General features: G+C 48.9%; 2 protein-coding genes across 6 annotated transcripts; both read left to right on the top strand.

Moving 5' to 3' along the window:
- The first annotated feature begins 485 nt into the window (after nt 1–485).
- LOC120303961 (CD209 antigen-like) lies at nt 486–15620 on the top strand. 4 transcript variants are annotated; one of them, XM_039333951.1, is made up of 8 exons: nt 486–1028; nt 2749–2975; nt 3667–3837; nt 8417–8524; nt 9283–9369; nt 10554–10717; nt 13539–13642; nt 15364–15620. In XM_039333951.1, exons 3-8 carry the CDS (start codon nt 3669–3671, stop codon nt 15545–15547), a joined length of 816 nt encoding a protein of 271 aa, XP_039189885.1. In that variant the 5' UTR covers nt 486–1028; nt 2749–2975; nt 3667–3668; the 3' UTR covers nt 15548–15620. The 4 variants fall into 4 exon arrangements, with proteins under 4 accessions (XP_039189885.1, XP_039189884.1, XP_039189887.1 ...); XM_039333950.1 differs by lacking the exon at nt 2749–2975; XM_039333952.1 differs by lacking the exons at nt 486–1028; nt 2749–2975 and adding an exon at nt 3063–3111.
- Nucleotides 15621–18888: 3268 nt separating this feature from the next.
- Nucleotides 18889–26540, top strand: LOC120303920 (C-type lectin domain family 4 member F-like). Of its 2 annotated transcripts, XM_039333864.1 has the most exons (6): nt 18889–19741; nt 21565–21672; nt 23064–23150; nt 23487–23647; nt 24507–24607; nt 25941–26540. In XM_039333864.1, the coding sequence occupies exons 2-6, from the start codon at nt 21609–21611 to the stop codon at nt 26122–26124; spliced, it is 597 nt and encodes a 198-aa protein (XP_039189798.1). In that variant the 5' UTR covers nt 18889–19741; nt 21565–21608; the 3' UTR covers nt 26125–26540. The 2 variants fall into 2 exon arrangements, with proteins under 2 accessions (XP_039189798.1, XP_039189797.1); XM_039333863.1 differs by lacking the exon at nt 18889–19741 and having other exon boundaries at nt 21485–21672.
- The last annotated feature ends 1321 nt before the right edge of the window (nt 26541–27861 follow it).

Genomic DNA, 27861 nt, shown 5'->3' with positions numbered 1-27861 from the left:
CTGCGCCATCACAGCTCATCTATCATCTATGGTATGATAGATAGATAGAAGATAGATAGATAGATAGATAGATAGATAGATAGATAGATAGATAGATGATAGGCAGACAGACAGACACACATACACACACACACACAAAATATCTGCACGGTTAAATGTTCATGTTCACCTGCTTTTATGAGTTGAGAATGTCCCTCTCCTTTCCAAACACATGTCCCAGGATCAATTTCTGTACGCAGCTTGTTCCACTTACAAATTGTTCTCACTGTCAGGAAATTTCTCCTTAGTTCCAGGTTGCTTCTCTGCTTGATTAGTTTCCATCCGTTGCTTCTTGTCCTGCCTTCAGGGACTTTGGAGAATAGCTTGACTCCCTCTTCTTTGGGGCAGCCCCTGAGATACTGGAAGGCTGCTATCCTGTCCCCCCTTGTCCTTCTCTTCATTAAACTACTAGACATACCCAATTCCTGCAATTGTTCTTCATATGTTTCAGCCTCCAGTCCCCTGATCATCTTTGTTGCTCTTCTCTGCACTCTTTCTAGAGCATGGGTGTCAAATTTGCCATGTCATGATGTATCGTGAATGTTCACAACTTTTCTTGCTTTGCTGGAGCTGTGGTGCACGATGCAACCGCCCCGCGGCACCCCTGTTGTAGAGTCTCAACATTTTTTATTTATTTTTTTAATATCGTGGTGATCCAAGCTGGATGCAAGACCCAGTGTGTGTGTGTCCTTCTCCTCCCATCCAATGAGGTCACAATCCCACTTTCCCTTCAGCTGCAGGTTTGCTGGGGATTGTGAATGCTTTGCTGAGGACCCCCAGCAGCCAATCAGCAAGCGGCCTGAGTCAAGGGCTGTTGGGTGCCCCCCAAGTGAGGACTACCAAGAAGACCAAGCGGGTGGAAGAAGCAGGGGAGAGCAATGAAAATCCCCAACAAAAACTTTGCTCAAGATTCAGCAGCACAGGAGAAGAAGACAGTAAACATAAGTGAACAATAGCGTTGGACTTTTAACAGAAACCACAAGTAGCAGGTAAAAAATTGAGGGGGGGGGCTTTAAAAAAATCTCTTATTTCCAAAGGTTTTTGACCTTGTACGGCAGGGGTCTTCAAACCTGGCCCTTTGATGACTTGTGGACTTCAATTCCCAGAATTCCTCAGCCAGGCACGCGTGCCTGGCTGAGGAATGCTGGAAGTTGAAGTCCACGAGTCATCAAAGGGCCAAGTTTGAAGACCCCTGATATAGACCTTAAGAGGAGTAGACTTCAACTCCCAGAATTCCTCAGCCAGCGTCCCTGGCTGAGGAATTCTGGAAGTTGAAGTCCACAAGTCATCAAAGGGCCAAGTTTGAAGACCCCTGATATAGGCTTTAAGAGGAATGGACTTCAACTCCCAGAATTCCTCAGCTAGCTGGGAGTTGAAGTCCACGAGTCATCAAAGGGCCAAGTTTGAAAACCCCTGATACAGACTTTAGGAGGAGTGGACTTCAACTCCCAGAATTTCTCAGCCAGCGTGCCTGGCTGAGGAATTCTGGGAGTTGAAGTCCACAAGTTTTCAAAGGGCCAAGTTTGAAGGCTCCTGTTATATGGTATCTTGAAGGATTTCATCCTTAAAAAGCAGATTTCCAATTTTAAGCCCCGGCAAAGTCAGATAAGATATGGTAGCAGCTTTGACTTCAGTTGGGCGTCTACTTCTGGGGTGTCTTGGTCTCCAAGCCACAGATGAGCCAGCTGTCTTGGATCGGTCTTCTGAAGGTCTACTGAGATGACCTCGGGGTCTACAATGCCAACGTCCCTCTCTGGCTTCGCCTCGAAGCAACCAGCAGGACCCGGGAGCGCCTGTCCCACAATCTTCTCGTTGTGTTTGAAGGTGGATGCTTGGGACAGGAGGGAGACCCTGCTGGTGTCTCCCCTCTGCGCTGCTCCAAGTCTTCTCCAGCAGGCTCTGGAGTTGTCCTGCTGCAGCTTGGCCACATCCAAGGGGTGGTGGCATCTTCCTTCCTGTGTGGTGAGGATGGCTGAAGGTGGGAAAATGTTTTCAGTAGCTTTCAGAGCACGCGTGCAGGGCTTCCTGCGGATGTTTATGCTTCGTCCTTGAATGGTTTCTGGAGACATTTCCCCACCACCTCCTATGGAGGGGGGAGACCCATATCGGGCATGTCCGTGAGGGTCAAGATGGTGGCTGTAGACCCCTGGTCAACCCCCTGCTTCCTTCTCTGATGTGTCCCATGTGGAGGAGACATAAAAGGAGTTCGTCATCTGCATTTTTTGACTCCAGAAGGCTGATCCATCTATCCTTCCTTCCTTCCTTCCTTCCTTCCTTCCTTCCTTCCTTCCTTCCTTCCTTCCTTCCTTCCTTTCTTTCTTTCTTTCCTTCTTTCCTTCCTTCCTTCCCTTTCTTTCCTTTTTCTCTTTCCTTCCTTCCGTCCTTCCTTCCTTCCCTTTCTTTCTTTCCTTTTTCTTTCTTTCCTTCCTTCCGTCCTTCCTCCCTCTCCTCTTTCTTTCTTTCTCTTTCCTTCTTTCCTTCCTTTGTTCCCTTTTTTTCTTTCCTTCCCTCTTTCCTTCCTTCCTCCCCTTTCTTTCCTTCCTTCCTTCCCTTTCTTTCTTTCTTTTTCTTTCTTTTTCTTTCTTCCTTTCTTCTCTCCCTCCCTCCCTCCCTTCCCTCTTCCTTCCTTCCTTTCCTTCCTTCCTTCCTCTCTCTCTTTCTCTTTCTCTCTCTTTCCTCCCTCCCTCCGTCCCATAATATACAATGCAGTATCTAACAGGCATATAGAAAATTTCCAGGAAATATACAAATATTTCCTAATAGAGAAATTTCTTAACCGTGAGAACTCAACACTGAAGGCTTTTAAGAAGGGACTGGACGACGTTTGTCCGGAATGGTCCTGGCGGGTCACCCGCTTCAGAAGCGGGGGGGGGGGGGTTGGACTACAAGACCCCTGAGGCAGACTGCCTGCCCTGCTCTCTAGGGCCAGAAGGCAGGTGGGTGGATCAGAAGGCGGGTTCTTGCTTGCGTCTTCCTCAGGGCTGCTTCCTTCCACCTCCCGAATTGTGGGTCAGAGGCAGGGCTGTCTGGTGCTATTCCCAGGGCTGCCGCAGGAGAGAACTGGTCCAGGGGGTCAGCGCGGCCCCTTCCTTTTGATTCCCTGCTGCCCCCCAGCATGTGCCAGCATCCCACCTGCCCAGATGTTTTCCCAAAATGCAGGAAGGCCTGGACTGAGAGGGAGCCGGCTGGGCGGGGGGAGGGGGGGGCCTGGAGGGAGCGGGTTGACTGTCTCTTGCTCAGCCTTCTTTGTGACCGTGTCTTCTTCTCCTCCTTCTCCTTCTTTTCCACCTCCTCTTCTTCCTCCTCCTCCTTCTTTTCCTCCTCTTCCTCCTCCTTCTCCTCTTCTTCTTCTTCTCCTTCTTTTCCTCCTCTCTTCTCCTCCTCCTTCTCCTTTTCCTCCTCCTCTCCTTTTCCTCCTCCTTCTCCTTTTCCTCCTCCTCCTCTCCGTCTCCTTCTCCTCCTTCGCCTCCTCCTTCTCCTTTTCCTCCTCCTCTCCGTCTCCTTCTCCTCCTCCTCCTCCTCTCCGTCTCCTTCTCCTCCTCCTTCTCCTTCTCCTTTTCCTCCTTCTCTCTTCTCCTTCTTTTCCTCCTCTCCCCCTCCTCCTCCTCCTCCTCCTTTTCTCCCCAGCCATGGCCCCGAAAAAACCAGCTGCGCCACCGCCTCCTCCGCCTCCAGCCGAAGGCGAGGAAGTGATCCACGTGCCCAAATTCAAAGCGATTCCCCCAGAGGTGAAATGGCGGGTGATCAGACTGTTTGGAGTCTTCTGCTTCGTCGTCTTCATCGCAGCGACGGTTGCCTGTAAGTTCTCTGCAGGTCGTCCTCGGCCTACAACAGTCTATTTAGGGACCGTTCAAAAGTACCACGGCAGTAATGACCGTTTTTCCACACTTAACGACGGTTGCGGCATCCCCGTGGTCACGTGATCAACATTCAGACGCTTGGCGACTGACTCGTACTTATGATGGTCGCCATGTCCCGGGGTCACTTTTTGTAACCTGATCAGCAGAAGCCAGATTCACTTAACAACCACAGCACCTGTGGCAAGGGAGGTCATAAAGTGGGGCAAAACTCACGTAACGAACATTTCACTTAGTGACAGAAATGTGGGGCTCTATTGTGGTCGTAAAGCAAGACAAGAAACGGTGGAAACCCATCAAGGAGAGAAGCAACTTGGAATTAAGGAGAAACTTCCTAACAGTGAAGACAATCAACCAATGGAGTTGTTCATTGCCTCCAGAAGTTGTGGGCTGTCCATCATCGGAGGTTTTTAAGGAGCGATTGGACTGTTATTTGTCTGAAATGGTATACCGTCCCCTACTTGAGCGGGGGGGGGGTCAGACTAGAAGACTTCCAAGATCCCTTCCAACTCATCCTGGTTTTTGCATGAAAACAGGAGGTTCCCCTTGCTTGTGAGTTGTGGTTTTTAATGGGGGGGGAGAGAGAGAGAGCGCAGGGGGTTGGACTAGAAGACCTCCAAGGTCCCTTCCAAGTCTGTTATTCTGCATTCTCCCGGGAACAACCAGATAAGCTTTCATTGAACAAGGTGACGCCTTTTGTGGCTGCGTAAGGACTCTAAGCTAAGTCCACATTTGATGCCTCCTTCCAGCCTGGTTTTACATCTCTGACCTTCTTTGTTTAGCAGCCCTCTTGATAAACAGCCTTATCAATGAGATTTGAGGGAGGGGGTCAATCAAAAAGCCTGAGTACTTGCAACCACCACTGAGCCCAAAATTTGCCTTACTAAGTGACCCATTGGCTGAATCTTGCCCCATTTAATGACCTTCATTGCAGTTGTTAAGTGAGTCACATGGTGGTTAAGTGAACCCAGCTTCCCCGTTGACTTTGCCTTTCAGAAGGTGACAAAAAAGGGAGTCATGTGTCCCCGGGACACAGAAACCCTCATTAGAGCCGAGGTGGTGCAGCAGTTAGAGTGCAGTACTGCAGGCCACTTTAGCTGACTGTGTTCAGCAGGTCAGTGGTTCAAATCTCACCGGCTCAAGGTTGACTCAGCCTTCCATCCTTCCGGGGTAGGTAAAATGAGGACCCAGATTGTTGGGGGCAATATAAATATATATATATATACATTGCTTACTGGTGTACACCGCTTAGAGAGTGCTTGCACTTAAAAGCGGTATATAAGTCTCATAAATAAATAAATAAATAAGTACATGCCAATTGCCGAGCGTCCGGATTTTGATCATGTGGCTGTGGGGACGCTGCAACGCTTGTAAGCGTGTAAAACGGTCAGAAGCTGCCTTTTTTTCCCAGCGCCCTTGTAACTTTGGTCACTAAATGAACTGTTGTAATTTGAGGGCTACCGGTAATTCAAACAGACGCCTCCCTGTCCAGAATGGGACGTTTAGGCTCCCAGCCCTGGATGCATCCCCTTCGCCCCCAGCCACTGCCGATTTACAGCCAGCTTTCCTCCTCCACTGGCCCTTCCCCGGCCATTCTCCACGGCCCCTGGTCCTTCGTCCTTGCTCATTTACCCAGGCATTGTTTGACCCAGGCCTTTGGTTGCACCGGACAAATAGACCCCAGCGTGCGATGGGCGGGGGCGATCGCAGGGTGCTGTGGGGTGGGCAGCGTGCGGTGCAATTTTTTTTTTATAGGGTCTGCACTTTCTGATCAATTGGAGGGCTCACAGTCTGGTTTGGAAGCACCCCTGCTTCGGACAGGAAGGCGGTGCAGAGAGTGGTGAGGACAGCAGAAAAGATTATTGTCAGTTCCCTCCCTTCCATCCATCCAGGACATGGCATAGAAGCAATGCTTGAGCAGGGTCTGCAGGACTCTCTGACACGCTACACGTCCTCTCCACGATCTGTTTTTCTTGTTACCTTCCGGGAGGAGGGGGCTTCGTGGTCTCTGAAGCAGAACACCCAGATTCAGCCACAGTTTTGTTCCATAGAGCATCAACCTTGTGAACTCTAAAGCTTCCTCCTTCCGTAATGTATTCAAGATGGGCAGGGATTAATATTTATATGTTACTGATATGTAATGGTGTAGGGTCTATTCATATGTTGTATAAAGTATATTTAAATGTGTGTTATGTATGTGTACACTTTGAGAGCAAGCAACTAAATTTCATTCTTAATGTGTGCCATTGTGCCCACAGTAAAAAAAATGACAATAAAGGTTATCCATCTGTCTGTCTGTCTATCTATCTATCTATCTATCTATCTATCTATCTATCTATCTATCTATCTATCTATCTATCTATCTACTATCTATCATCCATCCATATCTGTTTGTCTGTATCTATCTTTCTCTCCACCTATCATCCATCCATCCATCCATCTATCCATCCCTGTCTTTCTCTTGTCTGTCTGCCTGCCTGCCTACCTATGTACCTACATACCTATCTATCCAACTATCTATCTCTCTGTCTGTCTGTCTGTCTGTCTATCTATCTAGCTACTATCTATCATCCATCCATATCTGTTTGTCTGTATCTATCTTTCTCTCCACCTATCATCCATCCATCTATCCATCCCTGTCTTGTCTTGTCTGTCTGCCTGCCTGCCTGCCTGCCTACCTATGTACCTACATACCTATCTATCCAACTATCTATCTCTCTGTCTGTCTGTCTGTCTATCTATCTAGCTACTATCTATCATCCATCCATATCTGTTTGTATCTATCTTTCTCTCCACCTATCATCCATCCATCTATCCATCCCTGTCTTGTCTTGTCTGTCTGCCTGCCTGCCTGCCTACCTACCTATGTACCTACATACCTATCTATCCAACTATCTATCTATCTATCTATCTATCTATCTATCTATCTATCTATCTATCTATCCATCCATCCATCGATACATACATACATACATCTATCCACCTATCTATCATCTATCCATATCTGTCTATCTTTCTCTCCACCTATCATCCATCCATCCATCCATCCATCCATCCATGTCTGTCTTGTCTATCTTGTCTTGTCTGCTTGCCTGCCTGCCTGCCTGCCTGCCTGCTTGCCTGCCTGCCTGCCTACCTACCTATCTATCCACCTATCTATCATCCATCCATATCTGTTTGTCTGTATCTGTCTGTCTATCTTTCTCTCCACCAATCATCCATCCATCCATCCATCCATGCATCATCCATCCATCCATGTTTGTCTTGTGTTGACTTGTGTTGCCTTGTGTTGTCTTCTCTGTCTGTCTGTTTGCCTGCCTGCCTGCCTGCTTACCTACCTACCTACCTATCTGACCATGGTTCTGACAAGCCAGGCAGAGCAAGACGGGGCCCAAGTTATTAAATGGAGGAGTGGGGGGGGGGCAGACAGGGGAGAGTGTTTTTGTTTTTGCAGAGATGGCTTGGCTTGCAACTCGGCCAGCCCCAAGGAAACGAAAGGCTTGGGGAGAGCTTCTAGGGCTGCAGATAGTTCTCTCCCCCCACCCCCCCACCTCTCTCTGGGGAGGAAGGGATGAAGTAGCCATGAGAGTTGTGGCTGGGAAGGGCATAGTTCAGCGCCGCTTTCTTACGTACAGGTGCAAAACCTGGCAGTTGTATAGTAATGTGCAGCACCATCAGGGCGAGGAGGGATGTATCTCGTTTCTCTCCTCTTAACTCCTGGGGTCCAGATTTTATTTGTTTAGAAATTTTATATGGCTGCCCACTCGCTTTCAGTGATTCTGGATGGCTTAACAACAACAACTACTACTACTACTACTAAAATTAATAATAATAGTAAAGTAATAATAATAATTAATAATAAAGCAATAATAATTAATAAAGTATTAATAATAATTAATAAAGCAATAATAATTAATAAAGCAATAATGATAATTAATAATTATTAATAATTAAATAATGATAATAATAATAACCCCATAGACCAGTGGTTCTCAATCTTTCTAATGCCGCGACCCCATGATATAGTTCCCCATGTTGTGGTGACCCCCTCAACCACTTATACATCACCGGGTGCCAGGGGTGTGACCAAAGAAAAGGGGAAAAAATGGTGGACAGCCTTGGCGGCCCCCGTGAAATGGTCGTTTGACCCCAAATGGGGTCCCGACCCACAGGTTGATAACCCCTGCTCTAATCGGTGCTGGATGTCATAAGCATGATGGTAGCATGGAAAATTAGAGATGCTGTACGATGGCTGCATGATCAGCTGCGTTTCCTCTCTTTGGGGTCGGTATGTATGTTGACCTCTCCCAGTCTGATAATCCTCAATTTAACAACCATTCATTTGGTGTCCACTCCAGCATGGCGGACTCAGGAATTCTGGAAGTCCACCAGTTCATAAAAGGGCTGTTGCTTCCCACCCCGATGTAGTGACATAACATCCCAAACTGTTTTTCGGTCGATTTGTACATAAAATCCTTAATATTTTGCATTCTTTCTCCTTTCTCCTGTCTTCGCTTTAGATATTAAGTTGCTTAATGCGCCCCCCAGTCCTTACATAGAACCCATGAATTCCATTAGGAGGACCATGTCCAACGCCTTAAGGAAACCGGCCATCAGTGCTCTAAGCGGTAAGTTGAGACGGAAGAGTCCAGTCCCCTGGGCTGGGCTCAGCTCCCCATTTGGAGACAGGTGAGAATCTGTCTATCTATCTATCTATCTATCTATCTATCTATCTATCTATCTATCTATCTATCTATCATCTGTAGCTATCAATCACCTATCATCCCTCCCTCCCTCCCTCTCTATATCTATCTATCTATCTATCTATCTATCTATCTATCTATCTATCTATCTATCTATCTATCTAACATCTATCTATCAACCATCTATCATACATCTATCTATCATCTGTAGTTATCAATCACCTATCATCCCTTCCTCCCTTCATCTATCTATCTATCTATCTATCTATCTATCTATCTATCTATCTATCTATCTATCTATCTATCTATCTATCATCCATCAATCTATCAATCTATCTATCTATTTCTATTTATCCGTTTCTATCTAATCTTTTCTATCTAATCTATCTATCATATCTATCCATCTCTGTCTATCTATTTATCTATCATCATCTACCTATCATTATCTATCTATCTATCTATCTATCTATCTATCTATCTATCTATCTATCTATCTATCTATCTATCTATCTATCTTTATCTATATATCATCTGTAGCTATCTATCAATCACCTATCATCCCTAACTCCCTCCCTCCCTCCCTCCCTCCCTCCCTCTCTCTCTCTCTCTCTCTCTCTCTCTCTCTCTCTCTCTCTCTCTCTCTCTCATGTCTGTCAGTCTGTCAGTCTGTCTGTCTATTTCAGATATGGGCACTGCGGAGGAGGTGATTCAGCTGCCAAACTACCAGGAAGATACAGAAAAGGCTTATCTGGAGAAGAAGAACAAGTATCGTAAGTAGCCACGTTTCTGCCTAGGATGCCAAAGCAGCCTTGGGGATGCAGTCCCTGGCCGGCCCTTATGAGCTTTGATGACTTTTGCTGCAAAACAAGGTTCCCTGGGTGCCCCCGCTGAGCCCCGTGAGCGTCACAGGGAAGCCTTGGGCCCCCTCCCACTCCCTGCCTGCTCCCTGCTCCCTCCACCAATTTCCCTCAGTGCCCCCCATCCTCATCCCCCCTCCAATTTCTAGCGATGGGCAGGCCAGAGGAGCAGAGCAGGACGGTGGGACAGTGCACAGCCTGGGGGGGGGTGTCGTGCTAAGAGATACAACCCTTGCTCGGGGAGGCGGGTGCAGAATGGGGACGTAGCTTATCAGGCCAAGGACCCTGGCTTGATTGGTGTTTAATCTCAGGGGAGGAAAAGCTCAGAGAGAGTCTGAGTTAAAATGTGCTGAAAAATAGGCCACGGTCAATCTGAACATGCCCCACCCCCATCTATTCTCTCTCTCTCTCTCTCTCTCTCTCTCTCTCTCTCATCTGTATATCTATTTCTCTCTCAGTCTGTGTCTGTCTCTCTCATTTATCTACTATACGTCATTATCTATTATCTGTCATATCTATCATCGTAATCAAGTCTCTCTCCTATCTGTCTATCATCTATTTAGCTATCATCTATCATTTATCTATCTAATTTATTTAGCCCACCTACCTCACCAAACGTGATTCTGGGTGGTGTGCATCGATTAGATTAAAAAACAACTAACAGGCAGGCAGACATCCTCTCCTACCCTCTCTTCTCCTCTCCCTCTCTTCTCCTCTCCCTCTCTTCTCCTCCTCTCCTCTCCTACCCTCTCTTCTCCTCTCCTCTCCTTTCCCTCTCTTCTTCTCTCCTCTCTTTCCCTCTCCTCTCCTGTCCTCCCCTCCTCTCTCCTCCCTTCCCCTCCTCTCCTACCCTCTCCTCTCCTCTCCCTCCCCTCTCCGACCTTCTCTTCTCCTCTCTTCTCATCTCCCTCTCCTCCCCTCCCCTCCCCCCTCCTCCCCTCCCCTCCCTTCTCCACCCCTCTCCTCTCCTTCCCACTCCTCCCCTCCCCTCCCCTCTCTCCTCCTCCCCTCTCCTCCTCCCCTCCCCTCTGCTGAAGAACACACTGATTGTGTGACGTGGATGCCAGCCATCCTTTCCCATCTCTGCTTTTCCTTAGAATCCATCTTTAAGAAAGGCTCGGTAAAGGCTGCCACTCACTGGACGCTTTTTGGGAAGAACCTCTACTACATATCGATCGGTAGAAAGACCTGGTACGACGCTCAGAACTTCTGCCTCTCCAGAGATTCCCACATGGTCTCCATCTTAAATGACGAGGAACAGGTTTCATTCGTTGTTTTTTCCCCCCCCTTTTCTGACTCACCTCTAGAGTTTCTTGAGCAGCTGCCTCAACTGTATTAAATCCCCCGGGATTTTGCATTCACGTCTCTGGGCAAACGATTTGCAAGGACTGACTCAGCCCTTCCTATCTGTGGAGAAATATGGTCAGGATAGATGCAGTCCCATCAGAACAGGCTGCCCACCTGTAATGGTGGCTTTTGTTTTTCCTGGAGAAAAGGATGATGGTGAGATAGGTCTTGAGAAGGGGGTTGACCTAGCCCAGGGGTAGGCAACCGTGGCTCTTTTATGACTCGTGGACTTCAACTCCCAGAATTCCTGAGCCAGCATGGCTCAGCTTGGAAACCTCTCCCTTTCCCCTCAGCACGGCTGGCTCAGGAATTCTGGGAGTTGAAGTCCACGAGTCATAAAAGAGCCAAGGTTGCCTGCCTCTGGCCTAGGCCGCTTTATGACTCATGGACTTCAACTCCCAGAATTCCTGAGCCAGCCTGGCTCAGCTTGGAAACCTCTCCCTTTCCCCTCAGCATGGCTGGCTCAAGAATTCTGGGAGTTGAAGTCCACGAGTCATAAAAGAGCCAAGGTTGCCCACCCCTGCTCTAGATGACTCTAAGATCCCTTTCAACTGAGGTTCCATGTCCCTGCCTAGACACTGAAGCTCCTTCGAGGAATTTGAAGTCTTCCAAAAGTATGACCCGAGTTATCCATGGCAAATTATGGAGGCTTTTCAATTAGAAGATCAGAACGGGGAATTTAGAATTCAGAATAATACAATCCTTGGTGGTATAATAATAATAATAATAGTAAAGTTGGAAGGGACCTTGGAGGTCATCTAGTCCAACCCCCTGCTCAGGCAGGAAACCCTATACTATTTCAGACAAATGGCGGTCCTGTCTCTTCTTTAAAACTTCCAGTGTTGGAGCATTCACCGCTTTTGGAGGCAGGTTGATCCACTGGTTAATTGTATAAACAGGAGCATAGAATCAAAATCACGTGAAGTGTTAGTGCCGCTTTGTAAAGCCTTAGTAAGGCAACACCTGGAATGCCGCATCCAGTTTTGGTCCCCACATTGCAAAAAAGATGTTAAGACTTTGGAAAAAGTACAGAGAAGAAGAACTAAGGTGATCTGAAGGCCTAGAGACTAAAATATACAAAGAACGGTTGCAGGATTTGGGTGTGTCTAGTCTCGAGAAAAGAAGAAATAGGGGTGACAGGATGGCAGTGTTCCAGTATTTGAGGGGCTGCCACAAAGAAGAGGAGAGGGTCCACTTATTTTCCAAAGCAGCAGGACGTGGGACAAGAAACGATGGAAACTAATCAAAAAGAAAAGCAACCTGTAATTAATGAGAAACTTCCTAATAGTGAGAACAATTAACCAGTGGAACGTCTTGTCTCTAGATGTTGCGGATGCTCCATGACTGGAGGTTTTTAAGAAGAGATTGGATAGCCATCTGTCTGAAATGGTCTAGGGCAGGGGTAGGCAACCTTAGCTCTTTTATGACTTGTGGACTTCAATACCCAGAATTCCTGAACCAGCCATGCTGACTCAGAATTCTGGGAGTTGAAGTCCACAAGTCATAAAAGAGCCAAGGTTCCCTACCCCTGGTCTAGGGTCACCTGCTTGAGCAGGGGGTTGGATTAGAAGACCTCCAAGGTCCCTTCCAGCTCTATTCTTGAATTGAAATTGTCAAAGTTTAGTACATAGGATGTGCCTACTGAAAGATCGGAAAAAGGGACAATTGCTTTCTATTAATGCCCGTTCCCTTCCTCTCTATCTACATCACTATTCAATTTGTCCTTGCTTACCAATCTCCAGCAATTGGTTGAAGAGATGTCAGTGCTGAAGAAATAACTTTATAACCAATTTACAACCGTTCACAACAATTGCATGATTCCTCAGTCACATGATCACCATTCCAATTAGTTTGCTTTTATGTTCTGTGTCTCACACATTTTCCCTTCCATTCCCCCCCCCCCCATCCCCTGAGTGGAGAGATTGAAGATGAAGAAATTAGAAAAGAGTAAGCAGACACCCAGTAAGCAGCCAGCCATGTTTGCCATGGTCAGCACGAGCACATTGCTTTCAGTGTATCCAGTATTCCCATTGTGGGCCTGCTTACTCTCTTCTAATCCCTTTCTCTGCAATGAATGTATCTACAAACATTAATTCCCTTCTTGTTAATGGTCCAGAACTGTAGCGAGCATTTCAAAAGGCCAGAGAGCGATTAGGAGGTGAACGTAAGCCAAAGATGTGAAACTGATCGTTACTCTTTTCAGTTTCAAGCCAAAAGGCACAATCATGGTCACGTGGTTTCCTACTTAACAACCACTTTGATAAGTGATTGAATTGCTGGCGTCAGTTGTGAACACTAAATGAGGACTATGTTACCAATGAAGGAGCACTATGTTCTCTCATGCTTGACCTCAATCTCTTTCACAGAGAAAGAAAGAGAGAGAGAGAGAGAGAGAGAGAGAGAGAGAGAGAGAGAGAGAGGGAGAGGAGAGAGAGAGAGAGAGAGAGAGGAGGGAGAGAGAGAGAGAGAGAGAGAGAGAGAGGAGAGGGAAGGGAGGGAGGGAGGGAGGGAGGGAGAGAGAGAGAGAGAGAGAGAGAGAGAGAGAGAGAGAGCGCGCATTCTATAGAGATGATTTCAAAAAGTCCAGTTTGTTCCTGCTGGATGTACAAATATTGATTCCTCCTCACGGCTTTTTTTGGCAAAGGAATATGAGCAGCTTATTGTTAATTTTGGGCATTTTGTCAAACGTGGCATTCCCACCCTGTGAAGCTGCTCCTTCTCTCCTTTTTTGGCAGAAGTTCGTCTCTTTGCAGTTCAATGAGTCTGCCTGGATTGGTCTAAGCGATGAAAATGATGAGGGCATCTGGCAGTGGTCCGATGGGTCCAGATTAACAATACAGTGAGTCTGCAACCACACACTCCACCCCTGGGGCTTCCTGCAGCGGATCACTAAACCTGTGTCAGGCGTGAACAATCAGGGCCACACGGGAAGGGTTCAAACGAGCTACTTTATTGGAAGAGTGCGGTGGCTTATGAAGTTAGGACGCTGGGCTGGCGAGTGGCAGGCTCGCGTTTGAAACTCTGTTGCTGCCGCGATCCGGGATGAGCTTCTGCTCCTGCCAACCCAGCCGTTCAAAAGTGGGCGGCCGCGAGTAGATAGATGGGTACCACCTTAGTGGCGATTTAATGGGGACATGAAAGGAGCCCCCAACTGGGCGTCCCTTGAGCAACAGTGATGTCCACCTGGAAGTGCTTCGGTGTTCTCAACACGACTGTAGTAGTAGTAATTCTTCTCTTGCGTACTTCTCAGGCATCTTCTCAGACCGCTTAAGACTAGATAAGGTTCAATGGTATTCAAGGAGGGTTGGACCTTGCCCTTTGTGTCTATGTAGGGATTCCAGACAGGTCCTGCACTTGACTCCTCCTCCTGACTGGCAACACAGCCTCTCTCCAACAATTTGAGGCAGACTAGATGGAGAGGAAACACAGTTTTGTGGGCTCTTTTGGCGGCACTCTTCAAGTAAGGCTGCTTGCCGTGTAAGTCAGAGCTGCAGTTTCCTACCATACGGAAAAGATTAAAATCGCAGTACAGGTAGTCCTTGACTTAACAACAGTTCATTTAGTGACCGTTTGAAGTTACAACAGGTCCGAAAAATGGGACTCATGACCATTTTTCACACTTATGACCGTTGCAGCATCCCCGCGGTCACGTGATCAAAATACAGACGCTTGGCAACTGATTTGTATTTATGATGGTTGCAACGTCCCATGGTCACATGATCCTCTTTGATGATGTTCTGACAAGCAATGGGGAAGCCAGATTCACTTAACAACCCCATGACTAAGTTAACAACTGGAGTGATTCACTTAACAACTGGGAAAGAAAAAAAATGGGGTAAAATTTACTTAACAACTGTCTTACTTACCCATGGAAATTTTGGGATGAATTGTGCTTGATACTATATCCTCACGGGAGGGGAATTCAGATTTTGGCGTAATGTCATGGTTCCGACAAATGAAACTCTTCGAAGAACTTCGAGGCATTGTTTATGTAAAAGAATATTTATTGAGTAGCATAGCATCGGCACTAACAATAATCGAAGGCAAAGTCTGAATTCCCCTCCCCTGAGCACATAATAACAAAGCACAATCCCCTCCTCCAATTAACAGTCATAAATCACATTCCCCAATTAGCTTGAAATGCAGGCTTTCCCTCCTGTTCTCCAACCCTCCATTTCTTATCATCTCATATTTCAAAAAACCTTGGTTCTCACACTATTATAATATTGTTATGTCTAACTAACTCCCATACAAATTCCTTCCCCTCCCCCCCCCAGTATCATCTAATTCTAACTCTAATTCTAAGAGTAACACATACGAAGGAAAATGGCTGCATCTCCAAATGTTGTCAAACCAAGAACATCCAATGTTAGCAGCGTTGACATCTCCATTTGTGCAAGTGGCGGGCTTTCCACGGGCATGCAAGTGGAGCTGCGCATGCACGCTTGCCCATCACTTCTGTGGCCCGATTCTAAACGGGTCGCGGCCCTGGGGGATTGAGGACTCCTGTTCTACCCTCTGCGTGAAGCTAGGTCTTACACTCTCCTTTCTTTCTCCCAGGTTCTGGGATGTTGGGAGTCCTACCATCCTGAAGAAGAATGGAGAAATGGAGCGAGACTGCGCTTACATAAGCCCTTCCTCTGGCGTATTTAACTGGAAGGATGACAATTGCCACACACTTAAGCAATGGGTTTGTAAGGAGATCATAGTGATGGAAGATTTAGAATATTTAAGCCAACCCTAATACTTGAAGCCACCCTAGATGTGAACACAGTTTTTGTTTTTCTCCATCTGAAACAGTAAAATAATGAAAGCTCTCTTCTTGTCCTTGCCTCCTGGAAGAAAAGAATAGCCGCAAGGCTGATGTCATATATAAGCTCTGCAACCAAGGCCGGACCTCGTTCAACCACCTCCTAAGCATCACGCATGTTTTCAAGACACGCTGCCCAAAGCAACCTGAACTGGTCCTGATTCATAGCACAAATGGGCTGTGTACCGGGTTCCTCCAGACAGACTGAAATGCGATTGACTAACTTATGGGTCATAGGTGGACCTAACCCAATGTATTCATTTAATGCTGAGCATCATCTTGATGTGAGCCCAAGCTTTCCTGTCCCAGTCATTAGACAAAAGGATGCACCTTGTGTGCATTGTGGTAGGCATCTAGGCATCTGGGTGTCATGTTTTGGGCATCACTTGGACCTTCTCATCTCCAATCATCTGCAGAAGGAAGGTCTTCTCCTTCAAGAGATCGTGTTTGAGACATCCCAGTACATAAACTGGAACACTTTCCATTCTGCAAAGCATGCCAGGGTCTACACCAGGGGTGCCCAACCCCCAGTCCATGGACCAGTACTGGGCCGTGGCATACCAGCAACTGTGCCACACAAACAAGCAAAGCCCCATCCGTGGGATACAGGTAGCACACAAAACCATGCCCTCTTTGGTCTGTGGAAAAACCTCTCTCCACAGAACTGGTCCCTGGTGCTCAAAAGGTTGGGGATCTCTCTCTACACCAGACACGTGACGCCGCGCAATGTATCGGGACTATTTTGCCATTGCTGGCAATGGGGTGGGCGCGGCTTCTGTGTGATGTGTCTGGCCTATGGGCCGGCAGTTTGACACCCCTGCTCTACACAATCCTTTGATGTTATCTTCTCAGCAAAAAAGGGGGAGGGGAGCCAAAGGTATCCCACCATGGTCTATGCTGTTGGTGTTTAGGCTCTGGACTGCTGGTTCTGTTGGAACCTGATGTTAGGTGATGAAAAGGCAGGTAGGAGAGAATGGCAGAGAGAATGGGAGATGGCCTAGGTCAGGGGTAGGCAACCTTGGCTCTTTTATGACTCGTGGACTTCAACTCCCAGAATTCCTGAGCCAGCCACGCTGAGGGAAAAGGGAGAGGTTTCCAAACTGAGCCGTGCTGGCTCAGGAATTCTGGGAGTTGAAGTCTACGAGTCATAAACGAGCCAAGGTTGCCTACCCCTGGCCTAGGTGGAAGGTGAACAACTGGCTAGAGAGAACGTGCAACCTGGCTGGCACGGGGTGGAGAACATGCCATCTGCTGGCTTCTTCCTTTTAGGTTCCAGGGTACCCAAGGCGCTAAACCTGCTCATCAATTAATGCCAATTAAGTTCTCAGTGCTCCAGGGAGAAGATACAGTAGACAGTCAAGCTCCTGAGAAGTCTCCTTCCTTTCATTGAGTCAGCCAACCTCTTGGTTCACTGGAGAGCTGAGGACAATAAGGGACATCCGGTGGGACACACCTGGAGGGCCTCTGGAAGAGTCAAGCCCAGCATGGAATGGAGGCCCTCTTGAAAGCCTGCGTGGGATCCTGTTTGGTGGCTGTGGAGCTTTTCCATGCAAGCTAGTGGAGGAGAACCTGGAAGCACCTTCGGTTGTCTTGAGCCAAATGCATCTTGACTTGAACTTTGCCCCTAGCTGAAAGTGGCAATCTGTTTCCTCCCCCTTTTCATCCCAACGTCCCATCCCTATGAGGTGGGCTGGGTTGAGAGAGAAAGGGAGGGGGGACCGGCCCAAATTCACCCAGCTGGTTTCTGTGCGAGAGTGGACGGGACCTCACATTTCCCCAGTTCTTGTTCGGAGCCTAAACAAAGTGGTCTCCAACTTTTCCAGCTTTGCGGATCAGCAGGGGGAGGAGAGGACATGGTTTGTGCAAGTGGCAGGTGTGTGCGTTTGTGCATGCAGCTCTATGTGTGCAAGCGGCGTGCACTCCCGTGTGCATGAAACTCTGCTTCACTCCTGCTGCCCATCGCTCGCACACGTGGAATGTGCGTGCTCGCCTGCCGCTTCTGCGGCCTGGTTCCGAACCCGCCACAGCCCAGTATCAAGCCATGGTCCAAGGGTTGGGGACCCCTGTCTAAACCACTGCCACAACTGGCTCCATTCTTTACTTTTGTGGAACTAGAGAAGGTGAATGGGTTTAGGAAGGGGTGAGGGATATTCCCCCCTTGTTCTTCCTGGCCAGTTATATTGGTCATGATGGTTAAGGCAGGTGACCAATCATTTATCATTGGTGAGAAGTCAATTTCACTACTTAAAGGAAGCAATGGATTTTATAACTATAGAAAAAAGAGCATTTTCTAACTGTTTTAATTCTTCCTGGGTGGTGCGGAGTTGGGAAGGGACATGTTGGCTGTATTCCCATTTCTGGAGCATCCTCAAAGCTCATTTGACATTGCCTTTCTCTCCCACTCACCTGAGGTTTAAGTTCTGGTATTTAACCTTTCCTTCCCTTCCCTTCCCTGCTTCCTTCCTTCCTTCCCTCCTTCCTTCCCACCCTCCTTCCTTCCTTCCTTCCTTCCTTCCTTCCTTCCTTCCTTCCTTCCTTCCTTCCTTCCTTCCTTCCTTCCTTCCTTCCTTCCTTCCAAAATTTTTGCCCCCTGTGTCACATCCAATGAAAAAAAACTTAAAATCACCCATTATAAAAACACAGCAAATAAAAACATTAACAAACAAAATCAGGAGACAAGATGGGAAAGAAAGGAGCCGGACGCAAAGGGAAGGGGGGGGAAGGTGGCGTTGAATTTTAATTAGTTAACTACCTCCACTGTGAAGCTCCCCCATTGGGTCTGCTTCTTAAGAGCATCAGCAGCGACCTAACCAGTGTTTGTATAAACCATTAGTGGCGCCTGTCCAGCACAAATGGCTTATTTGGTGAATCTGATAAGGCAAGAATGCGCTTTGCGGATTGGACTCCGTACGGCAGGGGTGTCAAACTGCCGGCCCAGGGACCGGATGCATCATGCCGAAACCACACCCACCCCAGCTCCGGCAATGGAAAAAAAGTCATGTCACGACACATCACGTGATGTGACGAGTTTGACACCCCTGCTGTACGAGGATGGAGGTTCATCCTCCGAGCTTGTGGGTGGTTCCTGAACGTTTTGTTATCAGGCTAGGAAACATCTTCAGGGGGTGGGTCTTGTGATGGGGAGGTCACGCCAGGTGAGCGTCATTGGGAGGTGAGGTGCTGGTTGGGGGCTGGGGCCATTGCTGGTTGGCTGTGCGGCAGATTTGAATTCTGAGGGGTTTGTAGGCTGGTTGAACATCAAGTGTCTGTTGATGGAATCTGTCCCTGTTTTGCGCACAGGCCTCCTGGGGGAGGGGGGCTCAGCCCACTAGCCTCAACATGCATGTTGGAGAATGCTGTAAAATGCACGCATCCACACAGCACCAGATTTGGGACGGTGACCCTGGCCGTTGGCCTGAGAAAGGCCCCCCTCCCTGCCAGAGCTAATTTAGTTGCCCACCAGCACAGACAGCTTCTTGGGGCAAAGGAGACCACCACACCAAAGAGGGGCTCTGTTGACTTTCTGTTGAGAAACGCCCAGCCAGGCAAAGAAAGGGGGGGTTAAGTGAGGAGCTAGCTTAGAGTCCTCACGCAGTCACAAGAGACTTCAGACTGATCATCCCGAGGTTCCATGGAAACTTGTCTGTTTGTTCCCAAGGGAAGGCAGATACTCTGGAGAGATTCCTGTACTATAGGTGGAACACAATGAAGCGGTCAATTGGATCCTGCCACGTGTGGATCTGGTTACTTGTGCCTGACCAGTTCTCTTTTGATGGGACGCCTTCACCCGTGCCAGCGGAGCCACGAGCAAAGCGGTGGCCTCTTCTCAGAAGAGGTCCAGGGGCCGTTTCTCAGGGCAAGGCCCCCGTGATGTCACAATGCCCCTTCCCCTTCCGGCTGCAGGTGTGCTGGTGGCTGTGGATCTGGCGAGGGGCCCCAGCAGCCAACTAGCAGGCGGTTTGAGCCGTGGAGGATGAGGAAAAGGAGAGCGGCGCTAAAAGTGGCATCAAAGGGCAAGGAGAAAACAGGAGGAGGAACCTTGTAGGAGTTGAAAACAGGCTCAGAAGATGAGCAAGGGAACACCTTGAGTGGGATCCAGAGTCTCCTAAAGGGGATCCCAAACAAAAGGTTTGTTATGGACAGCCCTCTGTCAGGGATATGGAGGAGTGGACTCCTGGGCTGGGCAGGGGGTTGGACTACATGATCTCCGTGGCCCCTCTCCCCACCGCCTTGCCATTCTGAGTCAACCCAGATTCATCTCTGATGTTGACCCCTGGGTGTTGAGGGATCCCCCTTTTCAGAAAAGTCTGAAGGCGTTTCTTAAACATTCCCAAAGCGTTATCCAGACCCTGAAGATCTCCTTCTTGCAAAGGTTGTGTGTGTGTTTTCTTGGAGGTGTTGCCGCACCAAAATTCACCCCCATCACCCCCCCAAGTCCTCCTGCCTGCAGAGGACCAAATGCAGGAGGAGCCTGACTATCCATCCATTCCTTCATTTATTTATTAAACAAATGTATATGGCCGGCCAACTCACACACGGGTGATTCCGGGCGAAATGTTCCTCGGACTGGCGGCTGCTTTAGCTCCGGGCGATGATGGCCGCCGGGTCTCTTCACCGCCTTCCTCTCCTCTCTGCTTCCTGCCCTGAAGCCATGGGACCCCGGCCGGCCAAAAGCCAAGTTTCGATCATTGCTCCTGGAGGCGAGAAGAAAACCCAGATGAATCCCTTCGGCAATATTTCTTCCACCGTCCTGTGGATTCTGCTCGCCTCCTTGGCCACTGTCTGCCTTGTGGTCCTGACGGTGGTCAGCTACCTGTGTAAGTCCTGCTTGATCCGCTGACCTGTCCTTCTGCCTTTTGTTGGCCACAAGCTGGTGGAAGGGGGAAGGGGGCCTCACCCGCCCCCGTCTCGTGAACAATTCATGGGACGTGTGGCCAGAAAATTGGGGGAGGGTGAACGAAGGGCTTTGTTCAATAGGGGGTGGCTTCTCTCAGCCCCATCAGCCCAAGTCTTCAGAGATGTGGAAGACGAGCGTTGACCTGTGACTGACCATGAGACACCAGCCTCCTTCCAGGTTTGGTCGCTGGGTGAGACCACCTTGGCCTAAATCCCACCCACCCCCAAGACAGAGAGGAAAAGGGGGAAAAATGGCCCGGAGTTCACTCTTCACCCACCGGACGTGCAAAAAGGATCCGATTTAAGCTCCGATCTTGTAGTCGGCTTGATTTCAGGTCCCCTTGTAGCCAGATCTGTCCGCGTCTTCCCACGGACTCTGCTGGCCTCCCAGGAAAGGCCCAGAGAGAGTCCCAGATCTCAGGAAAAAGGTATGCAAGAAGCCGCTGAAGGCAAGACGCTGTTGGGCATGAGCCAAATCTTTCTTTGGTGGAAGAGAAATGGACAGAGCCGGAATGTCCCCCGAAAGAAAGAAAACAGCGGGTGTGTTCTTGTCATTGCACTGACCGAACAGTGTTGATGTACTTGGTGATTCTCCAGGCTTGCCCTGAATAACCTTCCCTTTGTATCCCATTCGACATTTCAACTTCCTTGGACACATTTGGGGGCCTGTACGGCTCTCCACAGAGCTATGGGACCCCCCCCCAGAAGTGCATTTTTGCTCATACCCCCCTTTTCAGAGAGATTTGTTTTCTCCTGGATGACGGGTGTCCCAGAGGTAGAATAACGCCTGCCTTGGCGCGGCCATCAGCTGCTCCCCCATTTCTCTCCCAAACCCTTCCTTTTTCCACCCAAAGCTCTCACCAAAGTCCAAAACTTGGGTCTCTGCACAACCTTCCCTCTAAAACTCCCCCGGCTCTTTCTCGGGGGGGGGGGAGAGGATTTCAGGTGTGCCACAGATGGGGCTGTCATGTCGGTGTTTAAACATAGGGTTACTAGCTAAGAGGTTGAACTGGGGTAGCTGGAACCCTCCTGTCCCTGCTTTGCCCACCCCACAGATGCGGCATTGGTCAGCAAACCCCCCCATCCGCTCGAGGAGTCGATGAAGAGGCTGGGGACCACCATGGCGGTGGGCCTGAGGAGTCCAAAGCTCAAGCACGAAAACCGTAAGTGGTTTATTTCCGATTGGTTGAGCATCAACTCCCCCCTTGAAAACATCAGAGGAGGCTCTTGGAGACCCAAGGAATGACATTTCCACTGTTCTCTCTCTCTCTCTTTCTCACTCATTCACTCTTTCTTTCTCTCTCTTCCATGTTCTCTGCCTGTCATCTTTCTTTCTTTCTTTCTTTCTTTCTTTCTTTCTTTCTTTCTTTCTTTCTTTCTTTCTTTCTTTCTCCTCTCTTTCTTTCTTTCTCTTTATCATCTAGCTACCTCTACTATCTATCTATTCATCCATCTATCATCTCTCTCTCTCTCTCTCTTTCATATTCTCTGCCTGGCATCTTTCTTTCTTTCTTTCTTTCTTTCTTTCTTTCTTTCTTTCTTTCTTTCTTTCTTTCTTTCTTCCTTCCTTCCTTCCTTCCTTCCTTCCTTCCTTCCTTCCTTCTTTCTTTCTTTCTTTCTTTCCTTTCCTTTCCTTTCTCCAAATTCCCAGTCTGAGTGGGGAGTGGGATACCCTCTAGGCAATGGGCATCCACTTCTGAGCATTGCCATGTGTCCATTCAGGCCAAAGGAGGGAGGGGAAGGCCTGGGATGCAAACCTGGGGGCTGCAGATCCGGAGGGCCCAATTCCTGGGCTCTGTAAGAGGCGGAGGGGCTGTAGAAGCTCCCCTCACCCTGCTTTCCTGAAGTCTGACAGCCCAGGGAAGTTTAGGTTTTCTCTGTAAATGTGCTGGGACATTTTTGTCAGGGTCTCCATGTTGTGCACCGTTGTCCTCCAAGAAAAACGTTTCACTGCTGCCCTGTTGGTTTTGTCAAAAATGACCTGTTTTTAGAATAGAATAGAGCTGGAAGGGACCTTGGAGGTCTTCTAGTCCAGCCCCCTGCTCGAGCAGGAGAACCTATAACATTTCAGACAAGTGACTATATAGTCTCTTCTTAAAAAACTGATGAAGTGTCCACAATTTCTGGTGGCAAGCTGTTCCACTGGCTGATTGTCCTCCCTGTTAGGGAGTTTTTCCTTGATTCCAGGTTGCTTCTCTCTTCGATGAGTTTCCATCCGTTGCTTCTTCTCCTGCCCTCTGGTGCTTTGGAGAATAGGTGGACCCCCTCCTCTTTGTAGCAGCCCCCCAAATACTGGAACACTGCTATCATGTCTCCCCTTTTTCTTCTTTTCTTTAGACTCGCCAAACCCAAGTCCTGCAGTCGGTTCAAAACAAAAACAATCTCTTAGCTCTACAGGGGTGGTTTGTGACAATTGGGCAGGAGGTTACCGATATTATTCTCGTAAAAAGCCTTCCCTACTTTGGAGATCGCACATTGGGGCCGGAAAGGCGGGATGGAAAGAGCCACGGAAGGCTGTGTGGACAAGGAACAAACTTCTCTTATGGTCCTTTAGCCCAGAAGGTCGCAGAGGAAGCAGTGAAGCTGCCAGACCACATAAAAGACTGCGGGAAGAACTTCAACGAGCAGAAAAGGAAGTACAGTGAGTAGCAATATTTCCCACTTCATAGTGCTTTACATCCTAAGTGGCCCCTCGTGGTGCGCCTTGCCCAGAGAAGCGGTTCCCAGCCAGGCACCCAGCGCAACTCCTAAACGGAGACTCTACATATTCTATGTGACCGTTTGCCCTCCTTTCCTTGCTCCGGTGCCTTAGAATCGGAACCGCTTGCTCCTTATCGTCCCCTTTGTCCTCACAAGGACCCTTTCAGAGAGGCTAGCGGTGAAACCATCTGATATACCCGGGTGGTGGGCTTTTGTTCCTCCCCCCCAGTTACTCATTGCCTTGTATTTTTTCTCTCTCCCCCCCCATTTTATGCAGATTCCCTCTTCAGGAAGAGTCGAAAGTCTGCGATGGAGTGGCAGCCTTTTGGGAGTGGCCTTTACTACGTATCCAGGGGGAAAAAGTCCTGGTACGATGCGGAGAACTTCTGCCTGTCCAGAGAGGCCCATCTGACCTCCATCCTAAGCTCTGAAGAGCAGGTGTTACGTTTCTCTTCTGCTGCTTCCGTTCCCTCCGGGGTCCTTCGCTCTTCTGCTCTCCTTCCGCTCAGATATTGCACGGCACGAAGGTTGCTGTGGGTGCTTCCCTGTTACAGGTGGCAAAGTCATTCCCGATTTTCAGAGAGGTTTTAGCGAGAAGATCGGTCAGGGCAAAAAATCCTGTCCTTTACTGTTTTCTGTGGAGATTCCCCATCCTCCAGGTCCTGGTTGCCCCAAAGGTGCTTTCCCCCCCAAAAAAGGCAACTGGACTTTCTTGGTTTTTCCTCTGGGGGGAAAAAATCTCCAAGGAAGTCCAGACAAAGCACCTTCTCCATTGTTGTTCTCCCCCCAACAGCAGACTTGGGGGTGCCCAAAGCCTGCTTCCGGGGGGGCCTCTCCAGTCAGGGAGGGCCAAAGATCATCAGGCATCTTCCAGGTTCCCCTGCAATTCTTGCCGCTTCCGTGGGGCATAGTCGAGGGGAACCCTCCTTGGGAAAGTGGGGTAGAGAAGCGCGAAGGAAGGGGGCACTTTTGGGGAGATTCCCTGAAGGAGGAAAGCAAGTTCCCCAAGGCGCTCTTTCACGAGACAACTGGACTTTCTTGTTTTTCTTTCAAGACGTTTCATTTCTCACCAAAGAAGCTTCTTCAGCTCCGAAACGTCTTCAGAGAGAAACATGAGGACCCCTCCCCAAATTTTTCAGACCTTTTTAAAGGTCCCCCAGAACCGTCCTCTTAAAAGGGAGGACCTGGACACTGCAGTGCTCCCACAGCTGAGGGCTTCCTTGGACTGGTGGGTTCCCCACATGCATTTTGTGCCTAGACCAAGACTGCTTCTCCATCTCTTCCTTTTGCCTTGCAGAACCATGTGACCTCGCAGCTCACCCAGCCTGCCTGGATTGGCCTGACCGACGGGGGTCGAGGAAAGTGGGAATGGACCGACGGCTCCAGATTAATAGCCCAGTGAGTCTGCCAAGGTTGGGCCCAGAGGGGCTGTGGTCACCTGCCATCAGGAGCCGCAGGACCCTCATTCTTTGCTCGTAACACCAACGCAGCAGGGATCTTTCCTGCCCTGTGATGGGGCAAGCTACAAACCCCTCTTTCTGAGCCTCACATAGGCTTCGTGCATAGGTTTCCCTGGCCACAGCAACGTCCACGCTTGCTGGCCTTGCTCTATGCTGCTCAGGTAAGGTTTTGACACACGAACAAGGATGTGTAAATATATGAAAGTAAATATGCGTGTCCCAGGATAATGTCGCAGCATCCAATATGAGTCAGTCACATTGCAATAAACAAGGACATGCATTCAATTTCACAACTATTACTATTGTTGGCTGAGCAGAGACAAAAAGTCAGGGAAATGATTGAAACCTGCGAACTGGGCCCCTTATCAGTCAATAGGAGTGCTGATTTACCATCAGATTATCAGGTACTTAGGTGCTGAGGGTGCAGTGGCACAAGGAGACATCAATTAACGACTTAATAGCCAGCCATCAATACCCCGATTAACAATTACAAGCTACACACAACCAGGAACTATATCAATGCAACGTGTCGAGCGGCCCAGTGCACATATTCTGGAGAGAGAGAAGTTCCCTGAGGATGGGCTTCAGCATGATCCCAAAGCTTGGAAGAATAAACCTTTGGTCCCAGTGACTGACTCATATTGGATCCTCCAAGGATTGTTCTTCTTCCCTTTTCATAATTCCATGTGAAAGTCCTGCAGAACATTCTAGAACGTTTTGCCCTGCCCCTCCTCTAACAAAACCGTCTTGTCCACACAGGAAGTTGTGGAGAATTTCAAGGACTTGGGAAACCTACCCATTTTGCATTAAAAAAAAAAATCAAGGATGATGAAAACCTGAGAGGGAGTCAGCGTGAGGCCACTGTGTCTCCAGAAATGGGATTGCAGAGTGACGCTGTCTCTTTCCCAGAGAGGCTATGCTGGGACATACAAGATCCATTCTGTCCAATGGCCGTTTCTGGGGACACCTGCAAAGGGGTGTATGTCAAAGAAATCATGTCCACGAGATAGAGCTTTGCTCTTTTGGGCATGCGTCCATGTGGACATCCCAGAACTGAATTCCCTGAGTTGGGAAAGGGGGAAAAGAGAGAGAAACGTATTGGGAAAGACTGGGGTTTCAGCAGCAGGAGAAAGGGGAGATGTTTCTGAGTGATGGGCACTGCCTGCCCGTCATTTACAGTGGCATGGCCACCAGGGATGGCTGTCTCTCCATGTCCTCCTCAGTCTTCCTTGGGTGTAAAATGGGCCTTTTCCCTCCTCTCTCTCTCCAAGGTTCTGGTCTCAGGGCCATCCCGGCCACTCGGAGCGCCCTGGAGACGGAGAGCAAGGCTGCACAATTATTGTCCCATTGTCTAAAGGGCTGAACTGGAATGAGGTTGACTGCAATCAGCTGAATAGATGGGTCTGCAAAGGAACTCTGGGTGCGGAAGAGCCCCAAATTCACCAAACACATTGACCGGAGCCGATGAGATGGACTCAGAAAATCTTCACTGGGGAGTCAAACCCCACCACTTATGCCCGATCAGGAAGAGGCTGTGGATGGACTCTTTCGTCCGAGCGTAGTTCCTCCAGCTGAGAGACAGGAGAGAGGCTGGTTTTATGTGGCCTTTCCGTGTCCAGGTGTGGCCTTTTTTCAGAGCAGAGCCAGCCAGACGGCGTTCAGAGGGACATCATAATTCTGGCCTTGAGGCTAATTCAGGCCCTGAAAAAGCCACAGAGGGAGTGGACGGGGACTCTCCTGGCTCAGCAGTCAGCTGTTATCTCTACCGAGAAGATTTCCTGAAGGAACGAGCGGTGATCTGACTCATCTGTCACCCCATTGGTCGCCAGGGTGGATTCCACTGATCGGACTGGCTGGCTGGCTGGACCTTTCCTCCCTCACTGCCCCATGTGTGCCTCTTCCAAAGCTTTTTTGGGGGAAAAAAGGATGACCACCCCAGATTGAAGGGGTGCACGGATCTTTGGTTGGGGGGAGACGATAGCTGCGCTCCCCTTCTTGCTGGGAGCTCCAAAGAAGCAGAAAGCCCAGGGCATCCTGGCAACTTGAGGTGCACCAGTGGCACACTTCGAAAGGCAGAGCCTGCCAAGGCGTTAACATAGACGTCTTGCTAGAAGCTGCTAGGAGAGTCCAAAGATTTTGTGTTGCAGAAATTTAACAACAACCGCAATAAAAATAAAATAGAAGACAGTGCCAGGAAATACCCAGCCGCAGGTCCTGGAACAAGAAGTTGGAAAAGCAGGCTGGGGGAAGGAAGGGTCCAACCACATCCGTCTCTTTCCCAAGAAAACTTCCTGGACGTGTCCATAAGTCCTCCAGACGTCAAACTCAGCTCTAAGAAAATGACCTCAGTTTTCCCAGCTCTCAGCCCACCCAGAGACCCCATAATGCAGAACAAAGACTGTGCACCTCTAGAGAAGACTGCAAGAGGAATGGTTTCCTTCCTTCCTTCCTTCCTTCCTTCCTTCCTTCCTTCCTTCCTTCCTTCCTTCCTTCCTTCCTTCCTTCTTTCCTTCCTTCCTCCTCCCTCCCTTCCTCACTGTAACTCAGCATGAGTTCATGCCCTCCCTCCTTCCCCTCTCTCCCTCTCTCCTTCCTTCCTTTCCCTCCCTTCCTTTCTTCCTTTCTGGCCACCTTTCTCATCAAAGCAATTCTGGGTGGCAAATAAAGTTCAAAACTAAGAATCACTGTATAAAGAAAATATTAAAATGTATCACAAAGAATTTTTAAAAATGGTGTCTGAGAATTTCAAAAACCGCACAAAATAACGTCAGGTCTCCTGGCCTTTCCCAACTCCCTGACCCCAATCCGTGGGGCAACTGCCAGATCTCGGCATTTCCCCGAAGGCTGGCAAGATGGAGCCTATCCTGATCTTGGTGGCAAGCTGGTCCAGAGGGCAGGTGCCCTGGCTGAAAAGGCGTGTTTCCTGGGTCCCACAGAGACTTTCTTTAAATGCCCCTCCTACGGGGTCCAGCCGAACGGGCAGAGACCACCAGAGGGAGACAAGGCTGTGGGTGTTTGGGCCCCGTACCATAGAGAGCTCTGCAGGTGACACCCAGCACTTTGAATTCTCAGTTGGGCACAGGAAGTCCCGCCCTCGCCCCCTGCTGGGTGGGGTCTGGTACTTTCTCCTCTTCGGTTGAACCTCCACGTGAAGCCGGATGGGATCATCTCTCATCAAAGGCTGAGATATCG

Source organism: Crotalus tigris, unplaced genomic scaffold (genome assembly GCF_016545835.1).
Source record: "Crotalus tigris isolate CLP2741 ecotype Arizona unplaced genomic scaffold, ASM1654583v1 scf7180000024513.1755786, whole genome shotgun sequence".
Lineage (NCBI taxonomy): Eukaryota > Metazoa > Chordata > Lepidosauria > Squamata > Viperidae > Crotalus > Crotalus tigris.
Note: the sequence above shows the minus strand (reverse complement) of the source record. Positions and strands in the feature narration are given on the sequence as shown.

Bases quoted from the DNA above. Each gene is read 5' to 3' on its own strand.
- LOC120303961 (XM_039333950.1), top strand. From the start codon at position 3,669: ATGGCCCCGAAAAAACCAGCTGCGCCACCGCCTCCTCCGCCTCCAGCC. The intron at 3,838-8,416 runs GTAAGTTCTCTG...TCTTCGCTTTAG, and splicing joins CATCGCAGCGACGGTTGCCT to ATATTAAGTTGCTTAATGCG. The intron at 8,525-9,282 runs GTAAGTTGAGAC...TGTCTATTTCAG, and splicing joins GGCCATCAGTGCTCTAAGCG to ATATGGGCACTGCGGAGGAG.
- LOC120303920 (XM_039333864.1), top strand. From the start codon at position 21,609: ATGAAGAGGCTGGGGACCACCATGGCGGTGGGCCTGAGGAGTCCAAAG. The intron at 21,673-23,063 runs GTAAGTGGTTTA...ATGGTCCTTTAG, and splicing joins AAAGCTCAAGCACGAAAACC to CCCAGAAGGTCGCAGAGGAA. The intron at 24,608-25,940 runs GTGAGTCTGCCA...TCTCTCTCCAAG, and splicing joins GGCTCCAGATTAATAGCCCA to GTTCTGGTCTCAGGGCCATC.